At 44.2% G+C, this 20,235-nt stretch overlaps 1 protein-coding gene across 2 annotated transcripts; it reads left to right on the top strand.

The window, feature by feature from the left end:
• Nucleotides 1-165: 165 nt before the first annotated feature.
• b4galt3.S (beta-1,4-galactosyltransferase 3 S homeolog) lies at nt 166-12,089 on the top strand. Of its 2 annotated transcripts, none has more exon segments than NM_001091119.1 (7): nt 166-235; nt 7,081-7,345; nt 7,695-7,930; nt 8,029-8,219; nt 8,676-8,798; nt 10,060-10,164; nt 10,387-12,066. In NM_001091119.1, coding segments are annotated over 6 exon segments (1,497 nt in total). In that variant the 5' UTR covers nt 166-235; nt 7,081-7,086; the 3' UTR covers nt 10,970-12,066.
• The last annotated feature ends 8,146 nt before the right edge of the window (nt 12,090-20,235 follow it).

The following is a 20,235-nucleotide window of genomic DNA, read 5'->3' as shown; positions in this document are numbered from 1 at the left end:
TAGAGGGCTAAGGCTCCCCCCACCCAGCAAACAAACAGCCCGAGGCCTGGGGAACAGGATCTGTGAGTAGGAGGAGGGAAGGCGGAGCCAAGAGGAGGAGGGGGATGTTGGAATCATGAAAGCAGCATCAGAGGGAAGGGAGGAGAGAGTGAGGCCATGACAGATGAGAGCTGAGCCCACACAGGGACAATATCAGCAGATTGGAGCACATTTCACCCACGGCAACAAATAAAGGGTAAGTTCATTTTCTTCATACAAAGGAGATTGGGCTGAGGATTGTCCTGGGGATGAGAATGGGGGGGGGGAGAGAGACCTGAGCTCCCACTGCGGCTGAGACTTTAACCCTTTCCACTCTCCCTCTTTTTAACTCTTTCCACTCTCCTGCCTCTTTAAATGGACCTAAACTGCCAGCTCCTTCCCGGCTTTAAGACAGTTTGCCACCTGCTGCTCACCTGAGATAAGGATGCTGGGAGATACAGTATGGCCGAGGATAGCATTTCTCCTTTCGATCGCTAGCTCCCAGGAACAGGGCTGCTTACCTTGTGTACATGGGACTGACTGATGTGAGGGGAGGTTATAGGGTTTCATGCCCCCATGTGAAAGTGTAAGGAGATTAGAATGTTTATTCCCTGGATAGTGACAGAGGGATAATGTATTCTGTATATAGTGAATAAAGTACCCCCTGTTGTTCATTATAAGGATATTATAAGTCAAGAGGAGTGACTGTGCCTTTATACAGGTCCTGGAACTCCGGGGTGACTTGTAATAACCTCATCAAGGGCTACTTTATTATAATACACAAGTTGTAGTGAGTCATGTGACAAAAATGACATCACTAAGCTCTGTTTATAACTGATGACATCACTAAGCTCTGTTTATAACTGATGACATCACTAAGCTCTGTTTATAACTGATGACATCACTAAGCTCTGTTTATAACTGATGACATCACTAAGCTCTGTTTATAATCAATGACATTACTAGGAGCCATTTATTACTGATGACATCACTAAGCTCCATTTATATAATTTTAAAGGGATACTGTCATGGGAAAAAATAATTTTTCAAAATGAATCAGTTAATAGTGCTGCTCCAGCAGAATTCTGAACTGAAATCAGTTTCGCAAAAGAGCAAACAGATTTTTTTTATATTTAATTTTGAAATCTGACATGGGGCTAGACATATTGTCAGTTTCCCGGCTGCCCCAAGTCATGTGACTTGTGCTCTGATAAACTTCAATCACTCTTTACTGCTGTACTGCAAGTTGGAGTGATATCACCCCCTCCCTTTCCCCCCAGCAGCCAAACAACAGAACAATGGGAAGGTAACCAGATAGCAGCTCCCTAACACAAGATAACAGCTGCCTGGTAGATCTAAGAACAACACTCAATAGTAAAATCCAGGTCCCACTGAGACACATTCAGTTACATTGAGTAGGAGAAACAACAGCCTGCCAGAAAGCATTTCTCTCCTCAAGTGCAGGCACAAGTCACATGACTTGGAGCAGCTGGGAAATTGACAATATGTCTAGCCCCATGTCAGATTTCAAAACTGAATATAAAAAAATCTGTTTGCTCTTTTGAGAAATGGATTTCAGTGCAGAATTCTGCTGGAGCAGCACTATTAACTGATTCATTTTGGGAAAAAAAGTTTTCCGATGACAGGATCCCTTTAAGGATATTCATGGCTTTTGTGTATTATATAGTGATACAATGTAACAGGTGGAAATCTCCTGTAATGACCAAATGCTTTGATGCTCCTCATGTTCCTCCTCTCATAGTGTCGCCCCGACAACCTGCCAATCTGACCAATCAGCTTTCACCATTCCATAGGCTACAACCTGAACCAACTCTGGGCTTTATAAACTCCAATCTGATAATCCCAAAATCTGAGGCCTGACCAAAGATTGGGCCAGAGTCTGCCCCCCTCTAGTTAACTTGCTGTTCCCCTGTACCGTCATTGGTCAGCACTGAGGAATAGGTTGGTGCTATATATATATAATACACAAAAGCCATGAATATCTTGTAAATTATATCCTTATAAACGGTGAGTTCTGATGTCATCAGTTATAAACGGTGAGTAGTGATGTAATGTGATGTCACATGACTCACTAAAATTTGTGTATTATAATAAATAAAGTACCCCCAGTTGTAAAATATGAGGATATTAGAAGTTACCTCGGAGTTCCATGACCTGTATAACTCGGCCTTCGGCCTCGTACTTTTATATGGTCATGAAACTCCTCGGTAACTTATAATATCCTTATATTTTACAAGAGGGGGTACTTTATTCACTATATAACTGACAGTCTCCTGAACTCTGATTGGCTGCCGCCCTCTCCTTTCATTATATTCAGCTCTTTCCTCCTGACTTTGTGCTGAACATGAAGCGTCACTGTGTGGCGGCTGCTCCATTTTGTTGGCAGAAAGTAACTGGCCTCTCTCTATTACAGGGCTCCAAAGGGCCAACAAAAACATTGCCGGTTCAGTTATATAGCGACCAATCAGATCATTTGTTCAACGAGAGGTTCTTAATGTTCATTCCCTGCGTTAGAGTTTCCTACAGACCAAGGGATCCGAACTGTACTTGCTATAGAGTTAGGCTGTCACAGGCTGCTGGGAGTTGAAGTTCTGGAACTGCTACAGGGCATTTGGGTAACACTTGTTTTAGCTGTTTAACAGCTGGGACTTATAGTTTAGTCTGGCTGCTCCTTCTCTTGGTAGGAAATCCCATAACCTGACTGTCCTTACAGTATGAACCCCTTCCTATACTGATGGTGAGATCTCCTTTCCTCCCCACCAATGAATCACTCATTCCCCTCTCTTGGTAGGGAATCCCATAACCTGACTGTCCTTACAGTAAAGAACCCCTTCCTATACTGATGGTGAGATCTCCTTTCCTCCCCACCAATGGATCACTCATTCCCCTCTCTTGGTAGGGAATCCCATAACCTGACTGTCCTTACAGTAAAGAACCCCTTCCTATACTGATGGTGAGATCTCCTTTCCTCCCCACCAATGAATCACTCATTCCCCTCTCTTGGTAGGGAATCCCATAACCTGACTGTCCTTACAGTAAAGAACCCCTTCCTATGCTGATGGTGAGATCTCCTTTCCTCCCCACCAATGAATCACTCATTCCCCTCTCTTGGTAGGGAATCCCATAACCTGACTGTCCTTACAGTAAAGAACCCCTTCCTATACTGATGGTGAGATCTCCTTTCCTCCCCACCAATGAATCACTCATTCCCCTCTCTTGGTAGGGAATCCCATAACCTGACTGTCCTTACAGTAAAGAACCCCTTCCTATACTGATGGTGAGATCTCCTTTCCTCCCCACCAATGAATCACTCATTCCCCCTCTCTTGGTAGGGAATCCCATAACCAGACTGTCCTTACAGTAAAGAACCCCTTCCTATGCTGATGGTGAGATCTCCCTTCCTCCCCACCAATGAATCACTCATTCCCCCTCTCTTGGTAGGGAATCCCATAACCTGACTGTCCTTACAGTAAAGAACCCCTTCCTATGCTGATGGTGAGATCTCCTTTCCTCCCCACCAATGAATCACTCATTCCCCTCTCTTGGTAGGGAATCCCATAACCTGACTGTCCTTACAGTAAAGAACCCCTTCCTATGCTGATGGTGAGATCTCCTTTCCTCCCCACCAATGAATCACTCATTCCCCCTCTCTTGGTAGGGAATCCTATAACCTGACTGTCCTTACAGTAAAGAACCCCTTCCTATGCTTATGGTGAAATCTCCTTTCCTCCCCACCAATGAATCACTCATTCCCCCTCTCTTGGTAGGGAATCCCATAACCTGACTGTCCTTACAGTAAAGAACCCCTTCCTATACTGATGGTGAGATCTCCTTTCCTCCCCACCAATGAATCACTCATTCCCCCTCTCTTGGTAGGGAATCCCATAACCTGACTGCCCTTACTGTAAAGAACCCCTTCCTATGCTGATGGTGAAATCTCCTTTCTTCCCCACCAATGAATCACTCATTCCCCCTCTCTTGGTAGGGAATCCCATAACCTGACTGTCCTTACAGTAAAGAACCCCTTCCTATGCTGATGGTGAAATCTCCCCCCCCCCCTTAAATAACTTATTCCCCTAAAGGAATTTAGTGGAGCCAAGGAATTTCAGTGAAGTGGATAGTCTTGTTTAAGAACAACAGATCGTTGCAACACGAGGCAATTTAATAGAAGGTTATGGGATGTCGTCACAGGCAATGAATGGGGCAGTTGATTGGGAATAGGGTGGGGGAGCCTGGGGGTTTGATTGGTGCAAAGGAGATATAATAAAACTGTTGACATAACAAGAGAGTTACTCGTAGTTGAAAGACGCGTATCACTAGTTAGTGGCTGAGAGGGGATGAAGCTGCCGTTACTTTGCATATAATGATCAAGGAGAGATATGGGGGTTACTCGCAGGTCGGTTGGTTTGGACTGAACTTTAGCCCCGCCCACAGCCTTCTTCTGCCCCTGCCACCTTTTTATATACTGGCACAGGCCCCGCCCCTTGTGTACAGGTACAGGTATATAAAGAGGGAACGGGAGTTCTTGTTGAGCGGCTCATCACTAGAGACAAGGTAACCAGCAGGTGCCTCCCCTCTGATCATCTCTGAAGTGCTTCCAAGGTCCTAGAGGGTAAGTGTTTAACTGAGCCCCACCCCCCTCCTCAGCTGCACTTGAACCTTGGCTGTAGATAAGCTGCCAGTGCCCCAACCCCTCCCCAACTGTCACATTTCCCATGCCATTATGTACATACAGCTTTCTGCTCTCATCTTACCAACTGTCAGTTTTTAAAGGGAAACTGTTGCTCATATGAATATAAATCTTCACTTATTGGCAGTGAGTGCTTAAAGGGGCAGTAGCACAAGTATTTATTTAAATAGGATCTGATATTCCCCGGTACTGACTGTGTTTTTGCTTCAGTTTATATAAATGTTCCTCCCAGTTCTTCTCCATCTGCTCAGGGGGGGAGATGCAGTTCTGCGTGGGAGGGTCCAGCTGCCGTCTCTCTATACTGCGGCTTTGGTGGGGAAATTGCTGCCAATTTGCAATAAATATGAGTAATAAAGTAATAGAGACAGAATAGGGCCCCATAGCGACAGTATTGATCAAGTACAACTATAGAATTACTTCTCCTGTGCTCTCCATCTGCCAACTATAACCTACAAGTGTTTATTCTTCATTTATATGAACATTATTATCCTAATTATCAAACAGTTGGCACGAGTAGAGCAGTAATTATTTGCAACTTTACTGCCAATGTCACTGGCACACGGCACAGTCTCACCCGCCTGCACTGTCATACTGCAGCCTTCCTCTACTACATGCGCCCTCTTGTGGCTGCACAGATCCTATCTGATCCCCATTGTAAGCAGCAGTCCTGTCCTGCTTTATGGCAGCTGAGATTCTAGCTATCTGTATAACAGAACATTCTGTCCCAGTGGCTGCACATTAGAAAGAAGTTGTTACTGGTAAATACTGAAATGCCGCCCAACCTGAGGCTTTCTACACTGTAGCAGAGGATACTGGGAGTTGTAGTTCAACACCAGCTGCAGAATGGGGTATAGGGCAGTGTAGAGGGACACTAGATGTCATTATCCGGCTTCAGTTCAGTCTCCTACAAAGTAACACTTCCCACTGAAGCACAATGGGGGGTCTCCTGGTCTCTATGTGCTGAGTCAGCTGGGGAAGTTGGGCATCATGAGACCAGGAGGGAAAAGGAGGAAGTTCTAGTAAATGAATAGTAAAAACATGGGTTTCTATTTTGAGTTCAAATGGCGCTACATTAGTAGTAGGTTGAGAAGAAGTTAGTAGTAGGTTGAGAAGAAGTTAGTAGTAGGTTGAGAAGTAGTTAGTAGTAGGTTGAGAAGAAGTTAGTAGTAGGTTGAGAAGTAGTTAGTAGTAGGTTGAGAAGAAGTTAGTAGTAGGTTGAGAAGTAGTTAGTAGTAGGTTGAGAAGTAGTTAGTAGTAGGTTGAGAAGTAGTTAGTAGTAGGTTGAGAAGAAGTTAGTAGTAGGTTGTTAGAAGTAGTTAGTAGTAGGTTGTTAGAAGTAGTTAGTAGTAGGTTGTTAGAAGTAGTCAGTAGTTGGTTGTTAGAAGTAGTTAGTAGTAGGTTGTTAGAAGTAGTTAGTAGTAGGTTGTTAGAAATAGTCAGTAGTAGTGTAATAAAAAACTCTCACCCTGGTGGTCCAGTGGTGCGGCAGGGACGCCCGCCACGACGCTCCTCTTCGGCCGCCATATTGGATACTTAGGGCGCATGCGCCCGCATCTCGTTCCTTATATTGACGCGGACGCGCTGTCGTGATGACGCTGTCACTCAATGGCGCACAAATCAAGTACTATATTAGTCTCATTCTGGCTTCCAGACCTTGCCCTTATAGGATCTTGTTCCTGGTGCTTCTGTGCTATTGAGCTTCTGATTTATCCGTGTTTTGATTCCTGCTGTGACCCCTGCCTGGCTATTGATTATCCTGACTTCTGACCCCTGCCTGATTACCGACTTCGATTCTGATTAACCCTCTGATTGACTTCCTGGTTTAACCCTTGCCTGCCTGACTACGTTTATTCTCTGCCTGCCCCGACCCGGCCTGATCTGACTAATGTATTGCCTAATGCCTTGTACCACGACCTTCTGCCCAAAGACTTTCCCTACAGTTGTGCCCCTTCGCATGTTTAGAAGCCCTCGCCTTGCACCTCTCGTTTTAAGACCTGGCGGCATCTGAGTAGCTGAGGGCTCCTCCCGAGGCCAAAGGCGGCTGCTACAGGCGGAAGCACGAGCCGAGACCAGGGTGCTTGCCATCGGTTCTAGATTATGTTGCCAACCGTTACAAGTAGGTTGAGAAGAAGTTAGTAGTAGGTTGTTAGAAGTAGTTAGTAGTAGGTTGTTAGAAGTAGTTAGTAGTAGGTTGTTAGAAGTAGTTAGTAGTGGGTTGTTCTGGGACAATACACTGGCAGCACCTTCATTACTTTACCCCCCTCCCCCCATATGTTTCTGTCCCTAGGAGTCAATTCTATGCCAGGGGAGCTTTTGGTTTCATGTCCCCTCACTTTTTGTTGCACCCCTAGGTCCCAATGATGAGGCGTGTGTTAGAGCGCCCCTGCACTCTGGCAATGCTCATTGGCTTCCAGTTTGCCTTCATGGTCTACTTCTCCTTTGGTGGCCTCCGCAGCCTGACCTTTATCTTCGGACACTCCATTGAGCCCAGTTTTGACTATTCTCGCACCCATGATGTCTACAGCAACCTCTCCCTGGTCAACTCCATGGTGCTCCCTACTAGCACAGCAGAGGACATCCTGCTTCCTAGATGCCCAGAGAGGTCACCTTATTTGGGTAAGTCTTGAGAAGGTCAACTTCTGGGAGTGGGGTGCATGATGGGACTATTGTAGGTAGATTAGGGTGCATGCTGGGACTGGTATAGAAACAATGGGGTGCATGTTGGGACTGGTATAGAGACAGTGGGGTGCATGCTGGGACTGGTATAGAAACAATGGGGTGCATGCTGGGACTGGTATAACTTGGAGGCAAGAGGGTTGTGAGGTCCAGACCCAGATTTCCTATTAGGGCCCAGTAGTTGGAGCACAGACTAGTTAGTAGTAGTAGTTGGAGCACAGACTAGTTAGTAGTAGTTGGACCACAGAGTGGAAAAGATGGCTTCCTGACCCTATTTACTCTATCTTAGTGGGCCCCATTACCGTCACCTTCAGCCAAACCCCCTCCCTTAAAAAGGTTCAAGATAAGAACCCCCTGGTGATAAAAGGTGGGGAGTACAAGCCCCCGAACTGTGAGGCCCGGCACCGCACGGCCGTCATCATCCCTCACCGGAACCGAGAGACTCACCTGAGGCACCTGCTCTATTACCTGCACCCCTTCCTGCAGCGCCAGCAGCTCCACTACAGGATCTACATCATCCATCAGGTGAGGGATTGTTTTGGGTATTGGGGTGCTGGACTGCCACTTTGTGGGGTCACACAGATCAGAAGTTGATTCTCTTGTCATACGTCTCTGTCCCTCAGGCGGGTAACTCCACGTTTAATCGGGCCAAGCTGCTGAATGTTGGGGTGAAGGAAGCTCTGCGGGACGAGGACTGGGACTGTCTGTTTCTCCATGATGTAGATCTGATACCTGAGAATGACTTCAACTTGTATGTGTGTGACCCCTGGAGCCCCAAACACGCCTCTGTAGCCATGAACAAATTCAGTTACAAGTGAGGGGCTAGTGTTGCTTCTCCCCTTTCTGATGCCCTTGTCTCTGCTTCTTTATCATCACATGTTCTCCTCTCTTCAACGGATCTTCCTTCTTCCCTCTTTATCCATCTCTCTGCTGGTTCTCCCTGCTTCTCAAACTCCCCATTGACTCTCCCTTCTTCCCTCTTTATCCATCTCTCTGCTGGTTCTCCCTGCTTCTCAATCCCTCCAATGACTCTCCCTTCTTCCCTCTTTATCCATCTCTCTGCTGGTTCTCCCTGCTTCTCAATCCCTCCAATGACTCTCCCTTCCTCTGTGCTTACCCATGTCTCTGTTAGTTCTTGGTGCTTCTCTCCAGTAGCTCTCACTTCTTTCCTGGTTGCTCAGCACAGAGTAATGTACTACTCCCATCTTCTCACCAATAGCCAACTGCACCTCTCACGTGTATATGACATTTTTTCTTGTTCCCACGTCAGCCTGCCATACCCTATGTATTTTGGGGGAGTCTCTGCCTTGACCCCAGACCAGTATATGAAGATGAATGGATTTCCTAATGAGTATTGGGGATGGGGAGGTGAAGATGATGATATTGCCACCAGGTAAGTTTGATGGATCACATCTCCTTTCTGTTAAACCTTTTATCCCTTTCCCATCTTTTCTCATTTGCTAAAACTCTTTTCTGCCGCCCAACATACCCATTCACCTCATTTTTATCAATGTCTTATTTACCTTCACCCCCTTATCCTTCACCAATCCTCCACCACCAATCTCCCTCCCCATTTTTTCTTTCCACATACCCAAATATTTAGCAGGTGGGCGGCCCTATACCCCCCCACCAATGATTTTGAGAGCTGACACCATGTGGGGTGCTGAGCCACTCCCCCTTCTCATCTCTTGTTTTCTTCTCTCCGTGCTGCATGACTCCCCCATCTCTTCCACTTGGATTTCATTTCTCCATTGAGTTTTCTTTTGTCCCTCTGGCTGTTATTTGTGTGTTTGACCAATCAGATGGCAGCAGGTAAGTGAATGGAGTGAAACAGGAGAGCAACGGGAGCAGCTATTGTGTAGCCAATAGGAACTCCCTGTGCTGCCACAGCCCCGGCAATGCCCTCAGCCCTCAAGTGTCTGTGCCCAGGAGAGCAGGGCATTATGGGTCTCTGTCCTAAAGATTTTGGGAATAATGGATGAGCAGGGCAGTATGGATCTCCGGGTCTTGTCCTAGAAGACAGGGCCCCATTGGTCGTTGTACCAAGGAGAGTAGGTAATATAGGTAATATAAGTAATATAGGTAATATAAGTAATATAGGTAATATAAGTAATATAGGTATTATATGTAATATAAGTAATATAGGTATTATATGTAATATAAGTAATATAGGTATTATATGTAATATAAGTAATATAGGTATTATATGTAATATAAGTAATATAGGTATTATATGTAATATAAGTAATATAGGTATTATATGTAATATAAGTAATATAGGTATTATATGTAATATAAGTAATATAGGTATTATATGTAATATAAGTAATATAGGTATTATATGTAATATAAGTAATATAGGTTTCAGAAAATCTATGATGGGTGGAGCAGTGCAATGGGGCCTCACTAAGAGCAACAGTATTATAGGGATCAGGAATAAATGAGGCAGCAGATTGCATTGTGGGTAGAGAGGTGCACTGTGGATCTGAACATCATAGGTAGAACTGACCCAGTTAGTAGGCTCCTCCCCCTGTAGATTCTCAGTTACTGGAGGCGGCCATGTCTATTCTTGCAGTAGAAATACCGACATGGAGAGAATGTCTCCACCCTCTATATCTGCCTTAACCGGACTCCTTTATTTCCCTACACTTTAGGGTCCGTCTGGCCGGTATGAAAATCACCCGCCCGTCCGTTGCCGTGGGCCACTATAAGATGGTCAAGCACAAGGGAGACCATGGCAACGAGGAGAATCCACACAGGTGAGAAACTGCTTCACCAAAGGTCCAAATGTGTAGGCCGAGGCCTTCTGTGCCCAGGAGATTAGCAGGTCCCATTAGCCATTTCTTCTGTTACTGGACCTCCTCCTGCTGGTCTCCTGGGCACGAGGCCCATCAAAGTAAAGAACCGGCTGAGAGAAATAGGGGGTGGCAATTATTTAGCAAACCAGACCCCTAAGAATATCTTGTTCACTTCTCCTGCAGGTTTGACCTTCTTATCAGGACCCAGAGAATGTGGAAGACAGACGGCATGAACTCGCTGAACTACAAGCTGCTGGCCAGAGAGCTGGAACATCTCTACACCAACGTGACTGTGGATATAGGGGTGGACCCCAGGGCAAAGAAACCCCTCAGAAATCGGGGTCCAACCCCTCCACCGATCCGTCGCTATGTCAACAAGACGAGCAGCACCTCAGTTGACAGTCAAATAAGAAACCAGGCGGATAAACTAACCAATGTGTCGGAAATAAATGGGGTGGAGCCATCTGCAGAAAATAAGGGCCCCGTTGTGGCCCCGGAGTCAACAACAACTGAAAAATTGTCCCTGCCCATTGCAAGTGCCCCACCCAGAGAAAGAGTGGAGGACAAGCAGATAAGAGTGATTCGGAGTACAGAAGATAATAATAATAAGGCTCAGGTAAAAGAAGTGCAAGCTGACGTGGCAAGGAGGGGTAGGGCGCAGCGCAGCAGCAAGCTGGAGAGGCAAGTGGACTCGTTTCGAGCAAAACCTCAGGACGATGTAGGAAAGTCTTTGCCACAAAGTGATCTTAGCAGAGCTCCCGTCTAAACCAATCGGATGGGGCCCCTCGTAATGCTTCTGATTGGTTACTGCGGGGCGGGACTCGGATGCTTCTACCTGCGTGTGCCGATTTTTGTTTCGTTGCACCAGTGAGACCTCAGTGTCTTATGGAAAATGATGGGATGTTGTTTCTGTTATGGGCTCGTAGCAACCAGCGACCAGCGACTCCTTAGCTTTCAAGCTGTTGGTTATGGCCGAGCAGATTCCTACAGCCTCTTGCATTTGGATTTTCGGGGATGACTAGGGATCGTGACCAGCCTTCTCCCAAACATTCATCCCGGACACCGGAAATTTATTAAATTAGGAATCTTCCACCTCTAATATAAGCCCAGGGGGACCAGCAATGGCCGAAGACTGACAGTTGGGGATCTCCAAGGCAACAATAATCCAAAAAACTAATGTAAACCATTTGAAGGCCTCAGGGGAAGCTTTACTGGGAATGGGACCTCCCTGTACCCAAACCAGTGTCACAACTGGGGTGTCCCCTAAATAACAGGAGCCTCAGTGATGGGACGGGGGGGATACAGGATCCACTGTGAATATAGAACTGATCAATCAAGCGACACTGCCTTGTAAAAATCTGTACGGGCAGCAGCCGACCTCTCCACATCCGCAGTAGACAAGGTTGTGCATAGAAATGATGGGTATATTTTTTAAAGGGTAAGTTAACGTTCGGTGCTGTGCACTGACCACTATTACAGAACGATTATCTCCTCCCCCATCAGGGGAAATAATCTTCTGTCCCACACCAAACATTTTCGGTGTTGTTCTTGCAGGAAAACGTTTTTTTGACAAGTACGAGTGCGCCAGTATTTATTTAGCGGAAATTTAAATAAAAAAAGTGTTTTAATCCGGACCCCTTCAGGACGGCCCTTGTGAGTAGAACTCGGCTGGACCCTCTGTACGGGGGAAGGGGCCATGATGTATTTGCTTAAATTATGTCCAACCACAAATCTGCCTCTTTATTTAACAGGTTTTATGATTAATTTATTTCAGATATAAATATATATATATGTGTGTGTATATATGACACTGTAATTCACCATGTGCTGGAAGTGATTTCATTCAGATTAAAGTAAATAAAATAAAATGCTCTTTTTTAAACATATTATGTTGTTTAGAGGCGTGGCCTAATTAAACATCCTTTTATGGTGGTGGGGGATGGGAACAAAAGGACCCCCCAGAGGAGTAACTACAGAGGATTCGGATTCGGTACAGCCAGGCAGAAGAATTCGGCCTTTTTCAGCAGGATTTGGATTCGGCTGAATCTTTCGCGAAGGATTCGGGGGTTCGGCCGAATTCAAAATAGTGGATTCGGTGCATCCCTAGTAATTAAAGGGATCCTGTCATTGGAAAACATGTTTTTTACAGAACACATCAGTTAATAGAGCTGCTCCAGCAGAATTCTGCACTGAAATCCATTTCTCAAAAGAGCAAACAGATTTTTTTATATTCAATTTTGAAATCTGACATGGGGCTAGACATATTGTCAATTTCCCAGCTGCCCCTGGACATGTGACTTGTGCCTGCGCTTTAGGAGAGAAATGCTTTCTGGCAGGCTGCTGTAAGTAAATGTGTCTCAGTGGGACCTGGATTTTACTATTGAGTGCTGTTCTTAGATCTACCAGGCAGCTGTTATCTTGTGTTAGGGAGTTGCTATCTGGTTACCTTCCCATTGTTCCCATTGTTCTGTTGTTTGGCTGCTGGGGGGAAAGGGAGGGGTAAGTCGGTCACTTACCTGTGCGACTCCAGTGTCCCAGCATGTAGTGAGGGATAAAGTCCTGGCACGGGACAAACAGAAATGGGATCAGATAAGTCTTTCTTTTCAATTTCTTTTTATTGTAGGTAGAAGTTGTAGGCAGAAGTTGTAGGTAGGATTTGTAGGTAGAGGTTGTAGGCAGAAGTTGTAGGTAGAAGTTGCAGGTAGAAGTTGTAGGTAGAAGTTGTAGGTAGAAGTTGTAGGTAGGATTTGTAGGTAGAGGTTGTAGGCAGAAGTTGTAGGTAGAAGTTGTAGGTAGAAGTTGCAGGTAGAAGTTGTAGGTAGAAGTTGTAGGTAGAAGTTGCAGGTAGAAGTTGCAGGTAGAAGTTGTAGGTAGAAGTTGTAGGTAGAAGTTGTAGGTAGAAGTTGTAGGCAGAAGTTGGAGGTAGAAGTTGTAGGTAGAAGTTGCAGGTAGGATTTGTAGGTAGAAGTTGTAGGCAGAAGTTGTAGGTAGAAGTTGCAGGTAGAAGTTGTAGGTAGAAATTGTAGGTAGAAGTTGAAGTTGTAGGTAGAAGTTGCAGGTAGAAGTTGTAGGTAGAAGTTGTAGGTAGAGGTTGTAGGAAGTTGTAGTTGGTACAGTGGGACAAGATACTAACACTTTACTTCAGGGCTGTTATTATTACAGCTGAAAAGGACATGTCCCCATATTTGCTGAATATTCGGAATTGCTCATATGGAGCGAGAGGGACCCGGAATCATCCTCCTGTACATTCGTTCTGATCACTAGTGAAGGGCTGGGATGGACTTGTCACCTGATTAATGTTCACTATACTCCGCCTCGGCTTCTGTCGCACTCCCAGCTGATCAGCCACCACATTCGTTGCCAGTTCTAGAATTTTCTTGGAGGCCACGGCGTTGGGGTCCCCTATGCTGCTATGAACCATGCGCCCCCCAACATCACCTCGTGAGAATAAAGGGAAAGGAGCCAGTTAACATCCAGCCACAAAGGAAAAATATATAATATTAGTAGCCATGGGGGCAACCATTCAAGCACAGGATACACAGTAGATAACAGATAAGTACTACTATAATTTATATAAACAAGCTGATGTTTAGCCATGGGGGCAGCCATTCAAGCACAGGATACACAGTAGATAACAGATAAGTACTACTATAGTTTATATAAACAAGCTGCTGTGTAGCCATGGGGGCAGCCATTCAAGCACAGGATACACAGTAGATAACAGATAAGTACTACTATAGTTTATATAAACAAGCTCAGGTGTAGCCATGGGGGCAGCCATTCAAGCACAGGATACACAGTAGATAACAGATAAGTACTACTATAGTTTATACAAACAAGCTGCTGTGTAGCCATGGTGGAAATTTGAAAAATGGCTATATGGCACAGGTTAAATAGTGGATAACAGATAACACCATTATGTCCTACAGAGCTAATCTGCTGTGTAACCTGAGCCTATTCTCCTTTGAATGGCTGCACAGCAGCTTGTTTATATAAACTATAGTAGTACTTATCTGTTATCTACTGTGTATCCTGTGCTTGAATGGCTGCCCCCATGGCTACACAGCAGCTTGTTTATATAAACTATAGTAGTACTTATCTGTTATCTACTATGTATCCTGTGCTTGAATGGCTGCCCCCATGGCTACACAGCAGCTTGTTTATATAAACTATAGTAGTACTTATCTGTTATCTACTGTGTATCCTGTGCTTGAATGGCTGCCCCATGGCTACACAGCAGCTTGTTTATATAAACTATAGTAGTACTTATCTGTTATCTACTGTGTATCCTGTGCTTGAATGGCTGCCCCCATGGCTACACAGCAGCTTGTTTATATAAACTATAGTAGTACTTATCTGTTATCTACTGTGTATCCTGTGCTTGAATGGCTGCCCCCATGGCTACACAGCAGCTTGTTTATATAAACTATAGTAGTGTTTCTGAAGCAAACACATCAGTTTTACCAGTGCAGGGCAACACTATATGATATTTTCATTGCTTTAAAACAGTTGAATTTTTTTGTGTCACTGTTCCTTTAAAAGGAAAGCAAACAGGATCGTTTTTAGGCCCCTCCCACTCCATTGGTTTCCTTTGTTTCCTTTCTACCGTTGGCCAGTGTTCCTGTTTGTGTGCCCAGAACATTCCTTATGCAGTGTCTGTACAGTGACAGTACAGGGTATATAGTAGTGCAGTGCGGGAGCTGCCATAGTGCTGCAATGAAACCCCAATAAGACTTTATCATTGAGAAGGTCAGGTGGTTACGGTGAGTCGAGTGGAGCTGGAGCCATGTTTGTTGTGCTGTGGGAAGGCAATGGAATCATATCCCCAGCAGCGCTCTGTCCTCTGATGATCAGATCAGGTGTCCAAAGCCCTGGGGAACACGAGACAGGTAACAAAAAGTGGGGTGAACTAACAGGTTCCCCAAAAAAAGACAATTCCACTGGGAGTAACATGTGCAGGAGAATCCGCAGTAACACTCAGTAGCTCAGGCTGAATAATGACACGTGTCCATCATGTTCAACCATTCCTGCTTGGGAATTTAAAGAAATAACTCCCAGTGTAAAGCCAAGAAGTTTATAGTCTCACCAGTAGTACAACGCTACAGCTCGAGGTGGAGCCTCCAACCAAAGGAAAAAATGGCAGCCACCCACACATCCCACAAACAGGCTTGGAACAAGACTGACATTTTTATTTTAGGCCACAGAGTAAATTAATTCATAGCCGTACGCCAGGAGTGGCCATACCTTACTAATGGTCTACTTTTAGACTTTACTTCCCCTTTAACGGGACAACATCAGTAAAATAGAATAAGGCTAGAAATGCTGTATTTTGTATACTAAACATAAACATGAACTTACTGCACCACAAGCCTAATCAAACAAATGATTTATGCTTTCAAAGTTGGCCACAGGGGGTCACCATCTTGTAACTTTGTTATACATCTTTGCAAGACCAAGACTGTGCACATGCTCAGTGGGGTCTGGGTTGCTTAGGGATCGTCATAAATGATCAAAACAGCACAAGTCAAATAATATCTGCCAGAAGCCGATACAACAAGATTAATAATCAGAATATACAGACTGCACTGGGTCCTGTGTTGTCATGTCATCTAATGTGGATTTTATAGTTTTTGTATTGTTTAATATAAACTTTCTCCAACTCTGCAGCAAAATAATCCTCCAAATAGAATCCCAGTTTATCTGTTTAAATCTGGCTCCATGATCTTTGTCCCTGCAGCTGGAGTTGGAAACAGTAAAGGGGATGTAAAGGCAAAAATAAAATCCAATACAAATCTCTACACAGTCGCCGACTGCTCTACAGGGAAACAAACAAAGCTGCTTGAGTTCTGCATGGCTGGGAAGTAAGGTGGGGGCTCCCCCTGCTGTTCATAAGTATGATTGTTTCCTTGCAGAACAGTTAGGGACCGTCTGACAATTCCTATCCACAGCAGTAAATGAAGGGAGAATTTCACTGCATACAGTCAGGTTTCTTATAAAAACAGTAGACATTTTTTAATTAAAGTATATTGGAGATAGGTTTCTTTTTCATTAAAGAAAGTAAAAATGGGATTTTATTTTTTTGCCTTTACATGCCCTTTTAAGATCTACATCATAACTGTTACCATTCTGTTCCGTGGAAATTATTATACTGATTTATGAGAGAGTTTATTTTGCCATATTTAACAAACAACTATTTCTTATGTAAAGTTAATATAATAAATATGTGAAAGAAGAGACCGGCGGGTGATGTAGACAAGCTGTTTGTCAAATGTTCTGAACGCTAGTTGTGATTAAACAGGTATGGGACCTGTTATCCAGAATGCTCGGGACCTGGTCCTTTCCGGATAACGGGTCTTTCCGTAATTTGGATCTCCATACCTTAAGTCTATTAGAAACTCATATTAACATGAAATAAACCCAATAGGCTGGTTTTGCCTCCAATAAGGATTAATTATATCTTAGTTGGGATCAAGTACAAGCTACTGTTTTATTATTACACAGAAAAAGGAAATCCGTTTTATAAATTTGGATTACTTGATTATAATGGAGTCTATGGGAGACGGGCTTTCCGTAATTCGGAACTTTCTGGATAACGGGTTTCCGGATAACGGACCCCATACCTGTATTAGTCAGTCAATAAAGGGATCACCACTTTTGTTATTTTTTATTTCAGAAGGGTTGCCCTGTAACATTGACAGTGTCCTGAGATCTACTGATCACCAGCTAAATATCTACTGGGAGATCCTGGTCTACGTTGTGGGAGCCCCTGCCTTACGCGTTTCGTGCCTGTGGATTTCCAGCTCCTTATTTAACCCTCCTTCTTTATGGAAAGAACAGCAGCCCAGTCCAAACATTTGGAGTGACTTACCCTTTATTTACACTTCCACTCCCATGACCTTTCCTCCTATTTCCCCTTTAGTGTAAACTCTCCACTCTACTGTTTCCCTTCTCTCGGTAGTGTCCCCCTTGGGCTGCTCTCTGTCCCGCTCTTTCATTGTCTTCGTTCCTTTACTTCTCACATTTGGACTGTTTTCCACCAAAGAGTCAAGAGCTTCACATTCAGTCCAGTTCTAAGTGTAGGGCCCCGATATTGAAGACCATGGGGTGTATTTATCAAGGAGTGAAGTTAGAAGTGGCCACAGTCCTCTAGAGTGAAATTCCACCACTATTCCATTCATTTCTATGGGAAGAGTATTTATCAATGGGTGAAAGTGGAAGTCCATCTTTGATAAATACGCCTTTCAAAATCCCATAGAAATGAATGGGGAGAGGTGGAATTTCACTCTAGAGGACTGTGGCCACCTCTAACTTCACTCCTTGATAAATACACCCCTATGTCACACATGGGAACAACTATTGGGAATGAACCCTGGCCTTCTGTGATTACCCCACTCCCTGTCTCATTCCGCTCAGTCTCGGCTTTATGGCACGGCTGTAAAATCTCTGTATTCCTGTGTTCCCTTGGGAACCATTATCAGGATCAGGATAACTAATCTGTGGGGATAGAAAGCTCAAAAACTCTGAGCAGCCTCCAGCTGGTGTAACAGATACGCTGGTGATATAGAGCAGTAACAAGTATTATTATTCCATCATGTATAAGCCTTACAACATTTGTGCTCATTGCTGCCAATTTATTAACAGAAATGAGACGTGTGGTTCCATCAGAAGCCTGCAGAGTGCACCCCCTAGTGGCCGCAGTGAGAATAACATGCGAGAAAGAAAGGATCCAGTAATTGCACAATACATAGTGAATAAAGTACCCCCTCTTGTAAAATATAAGGATATTATAAGTTACCGAGGAGTTTCATGACCATATAAAAACACGAGGCTGAAGGCCGAGTTATACAGGTCATGGAACTCCGAGGTAACTTCTAATATCCTCATATTTTACAACTGGGGGTACTTTATTTATTATAATACACAAATTTTAGTGAGTCATGTGACAGAAATTACATCACTACTCACCGTTTATAACTGATGACATCACTACTCACCGTTTATAAGGATATAATTTACAAGATATTCATGGCTTTTGTGTATTATATATATATATATACAGGGCCGCCATCAGGGGGGCACAGGGGGTACAAGTGTAGCGGGACTGGGCCTGAAGGGGGGCCCGGCAGTGCTGAACTTTTGGAAAGAGCCAGGCCGCCCTTGACAGCGCAAGTCCTGAACAGCCGAAATGGGGAAGCGCCGAAAAAGCCAAACAGCCGAAGTCCCTAAGAGGCGAAAAGACCCAAAAATCATGAAAAAAGCCGAACTCCCAAAGAGGTAAAAAAGACCCGAAGTCACGAAAACAGCCGGAATTGAAGCAGGAAAAGAACTAAAGTCACGGAAAGGAGGCGAAGTTGAAGTCCTGAAGCCACGAGTTCAATTCCTCAGAACACCAATGTGTGTTTTTTTTAATTTTTTTTAATCCCCAGGCTATTTTTTAATATCTATAGGCCCCCGCCACCAATGTTTTTTAAAAAAAATATTCTTTGGGGCCCCAATTTTTTTTAACTTGTATGGGGGGCCCTGGAGCCAATGTTTTTTTAAAAAATGTTCTTTGGGGCCCAAATTTTTTTTTTAACTGATAGGGGGGCCCTGGTCCCCAATAGATTGTTATAACTTGTGTGTGTGTGAGTGGGGGGTGGGGTTACCTTTTATAGCGCTGATGTCTGTGTGGTCTTTTAACTGTGATGTGGAGTGGGCGGGATCTGGGGCGGGGCTTGGGGGCGGGTCCTGTGATTTCTAACAGCAGCCCTGTATATATATATATATACTTACTACTGGGAACCTTTAAAAAGTACAATATTTTATTTGTTACATATTAAACAGGGGTCAACGTTTCGGTCCTTTCCTAAGACCTCTTTCAAGACCACATCATAGAAATATAAATCTAAATAAATCAGAATAAATAAAATGATTTATTCGGTTGTTTTTAGTGCTATGATCTTAAAAAGGTCTTAGGGAAGGACCGAAACGTTGACCCCTGTTTAATATGCGACTTCCTGAACGTTACAAAGTCTGCACTTACACTGATCCAGAATGTGAGTAGAGATAGAGCGCAGCCCCTCCTCCCTCCACTCACACTCAGAAGGTCCCCGTCATATTGTAGATTTACTACAGCCGCAGTGGCCGAACTCATCTGCTGCAAATCCTTTACTAAAGGTTTCAAGTCGGGGCTGAGCAGACGGATAAGTTGTAGGAATAAAATGCAAATAATGAGACATCAGCAGGGGCTTTACTTGTATAAGGATAAGGTTGAGGCGTGTTTTGGAGTAGGTCTTAGATACTGGGGGGCAATGGGGAGACTGTAAATGGGTCTGTAGTGGTTGTTGGGGGGTAAGAAGAGCTGAAGGGCCACAGGTAGGGTTGTCAGTATTTTACCGGCCTGGCTGGTAAAAATGATGGCGGATCCCAATGTTATTAATAGGGAAAAAAGGTCGATAAATAGGAAGGCCGGTATTTTTTTCTAGAAAAGGTGGCAACTCCACAGGTAGGACTAGCAATAATTGTAATAATTTCAATGACCTTTTGCAGGAAGAGCGCTGAATATATAATAATAATAATAATCAGCAACGCTGCCATCTGGAAACTTGATCTTATGAAAACAATTAAAAAAAAAGGTCAAATATTCTTGTTCATTGTTGGGCTAAAAAAGGTTGAAAAATCCTGGGATTGTAGAGATTATAGAGAACTGGAATGAACAATGGATTCTAAATGCAGAGGGGGAGCCACGTGAGCCAGAAACACCAGGCAGAAAACTGACAGTTTAGAAGATGAGCGGGGGATGGGTTTATAGATAAGATAAGAAGGAATATAAATACAGACTATACAATGAATCCTTTGTTGTCTCGTTTCTATGGTCACTAGAGGATCAATAGGGGCAGAGTAGAAAGGTGAGAAAGATTAGATCTACAAGAATGAATCTCTGGTGTAAGTCTGGCCCATTCCCTCCAGTACCTCCCATCCATTAACTGACGTCCTTTCCAACTGCCGTATGGGGGTCTCCTTGTGAATCTGAACCCCTCTATTCCTCCAGTG

This window comes from Xenopus laevis, chromosome 8S, assembly GCF_017654675.1.
Source record: "Xenopus laevis strain J_2021 chromosome 8S, Xenopus_laevis_v10.1, whole genome shotgun sequence".
Classification (NCBI taxonomy): domain Eukaryota; kingdom Metazoa; phylum Chordata; class Amphibia; order Anura; family Pipidae; genus Xenopus; species Xenopus laevis.
The sequence above is the reverse complement of the archived record's forward strand: the minus strand, read 5'-3'. Positions and strand labels throughout refer to the sequence as shown.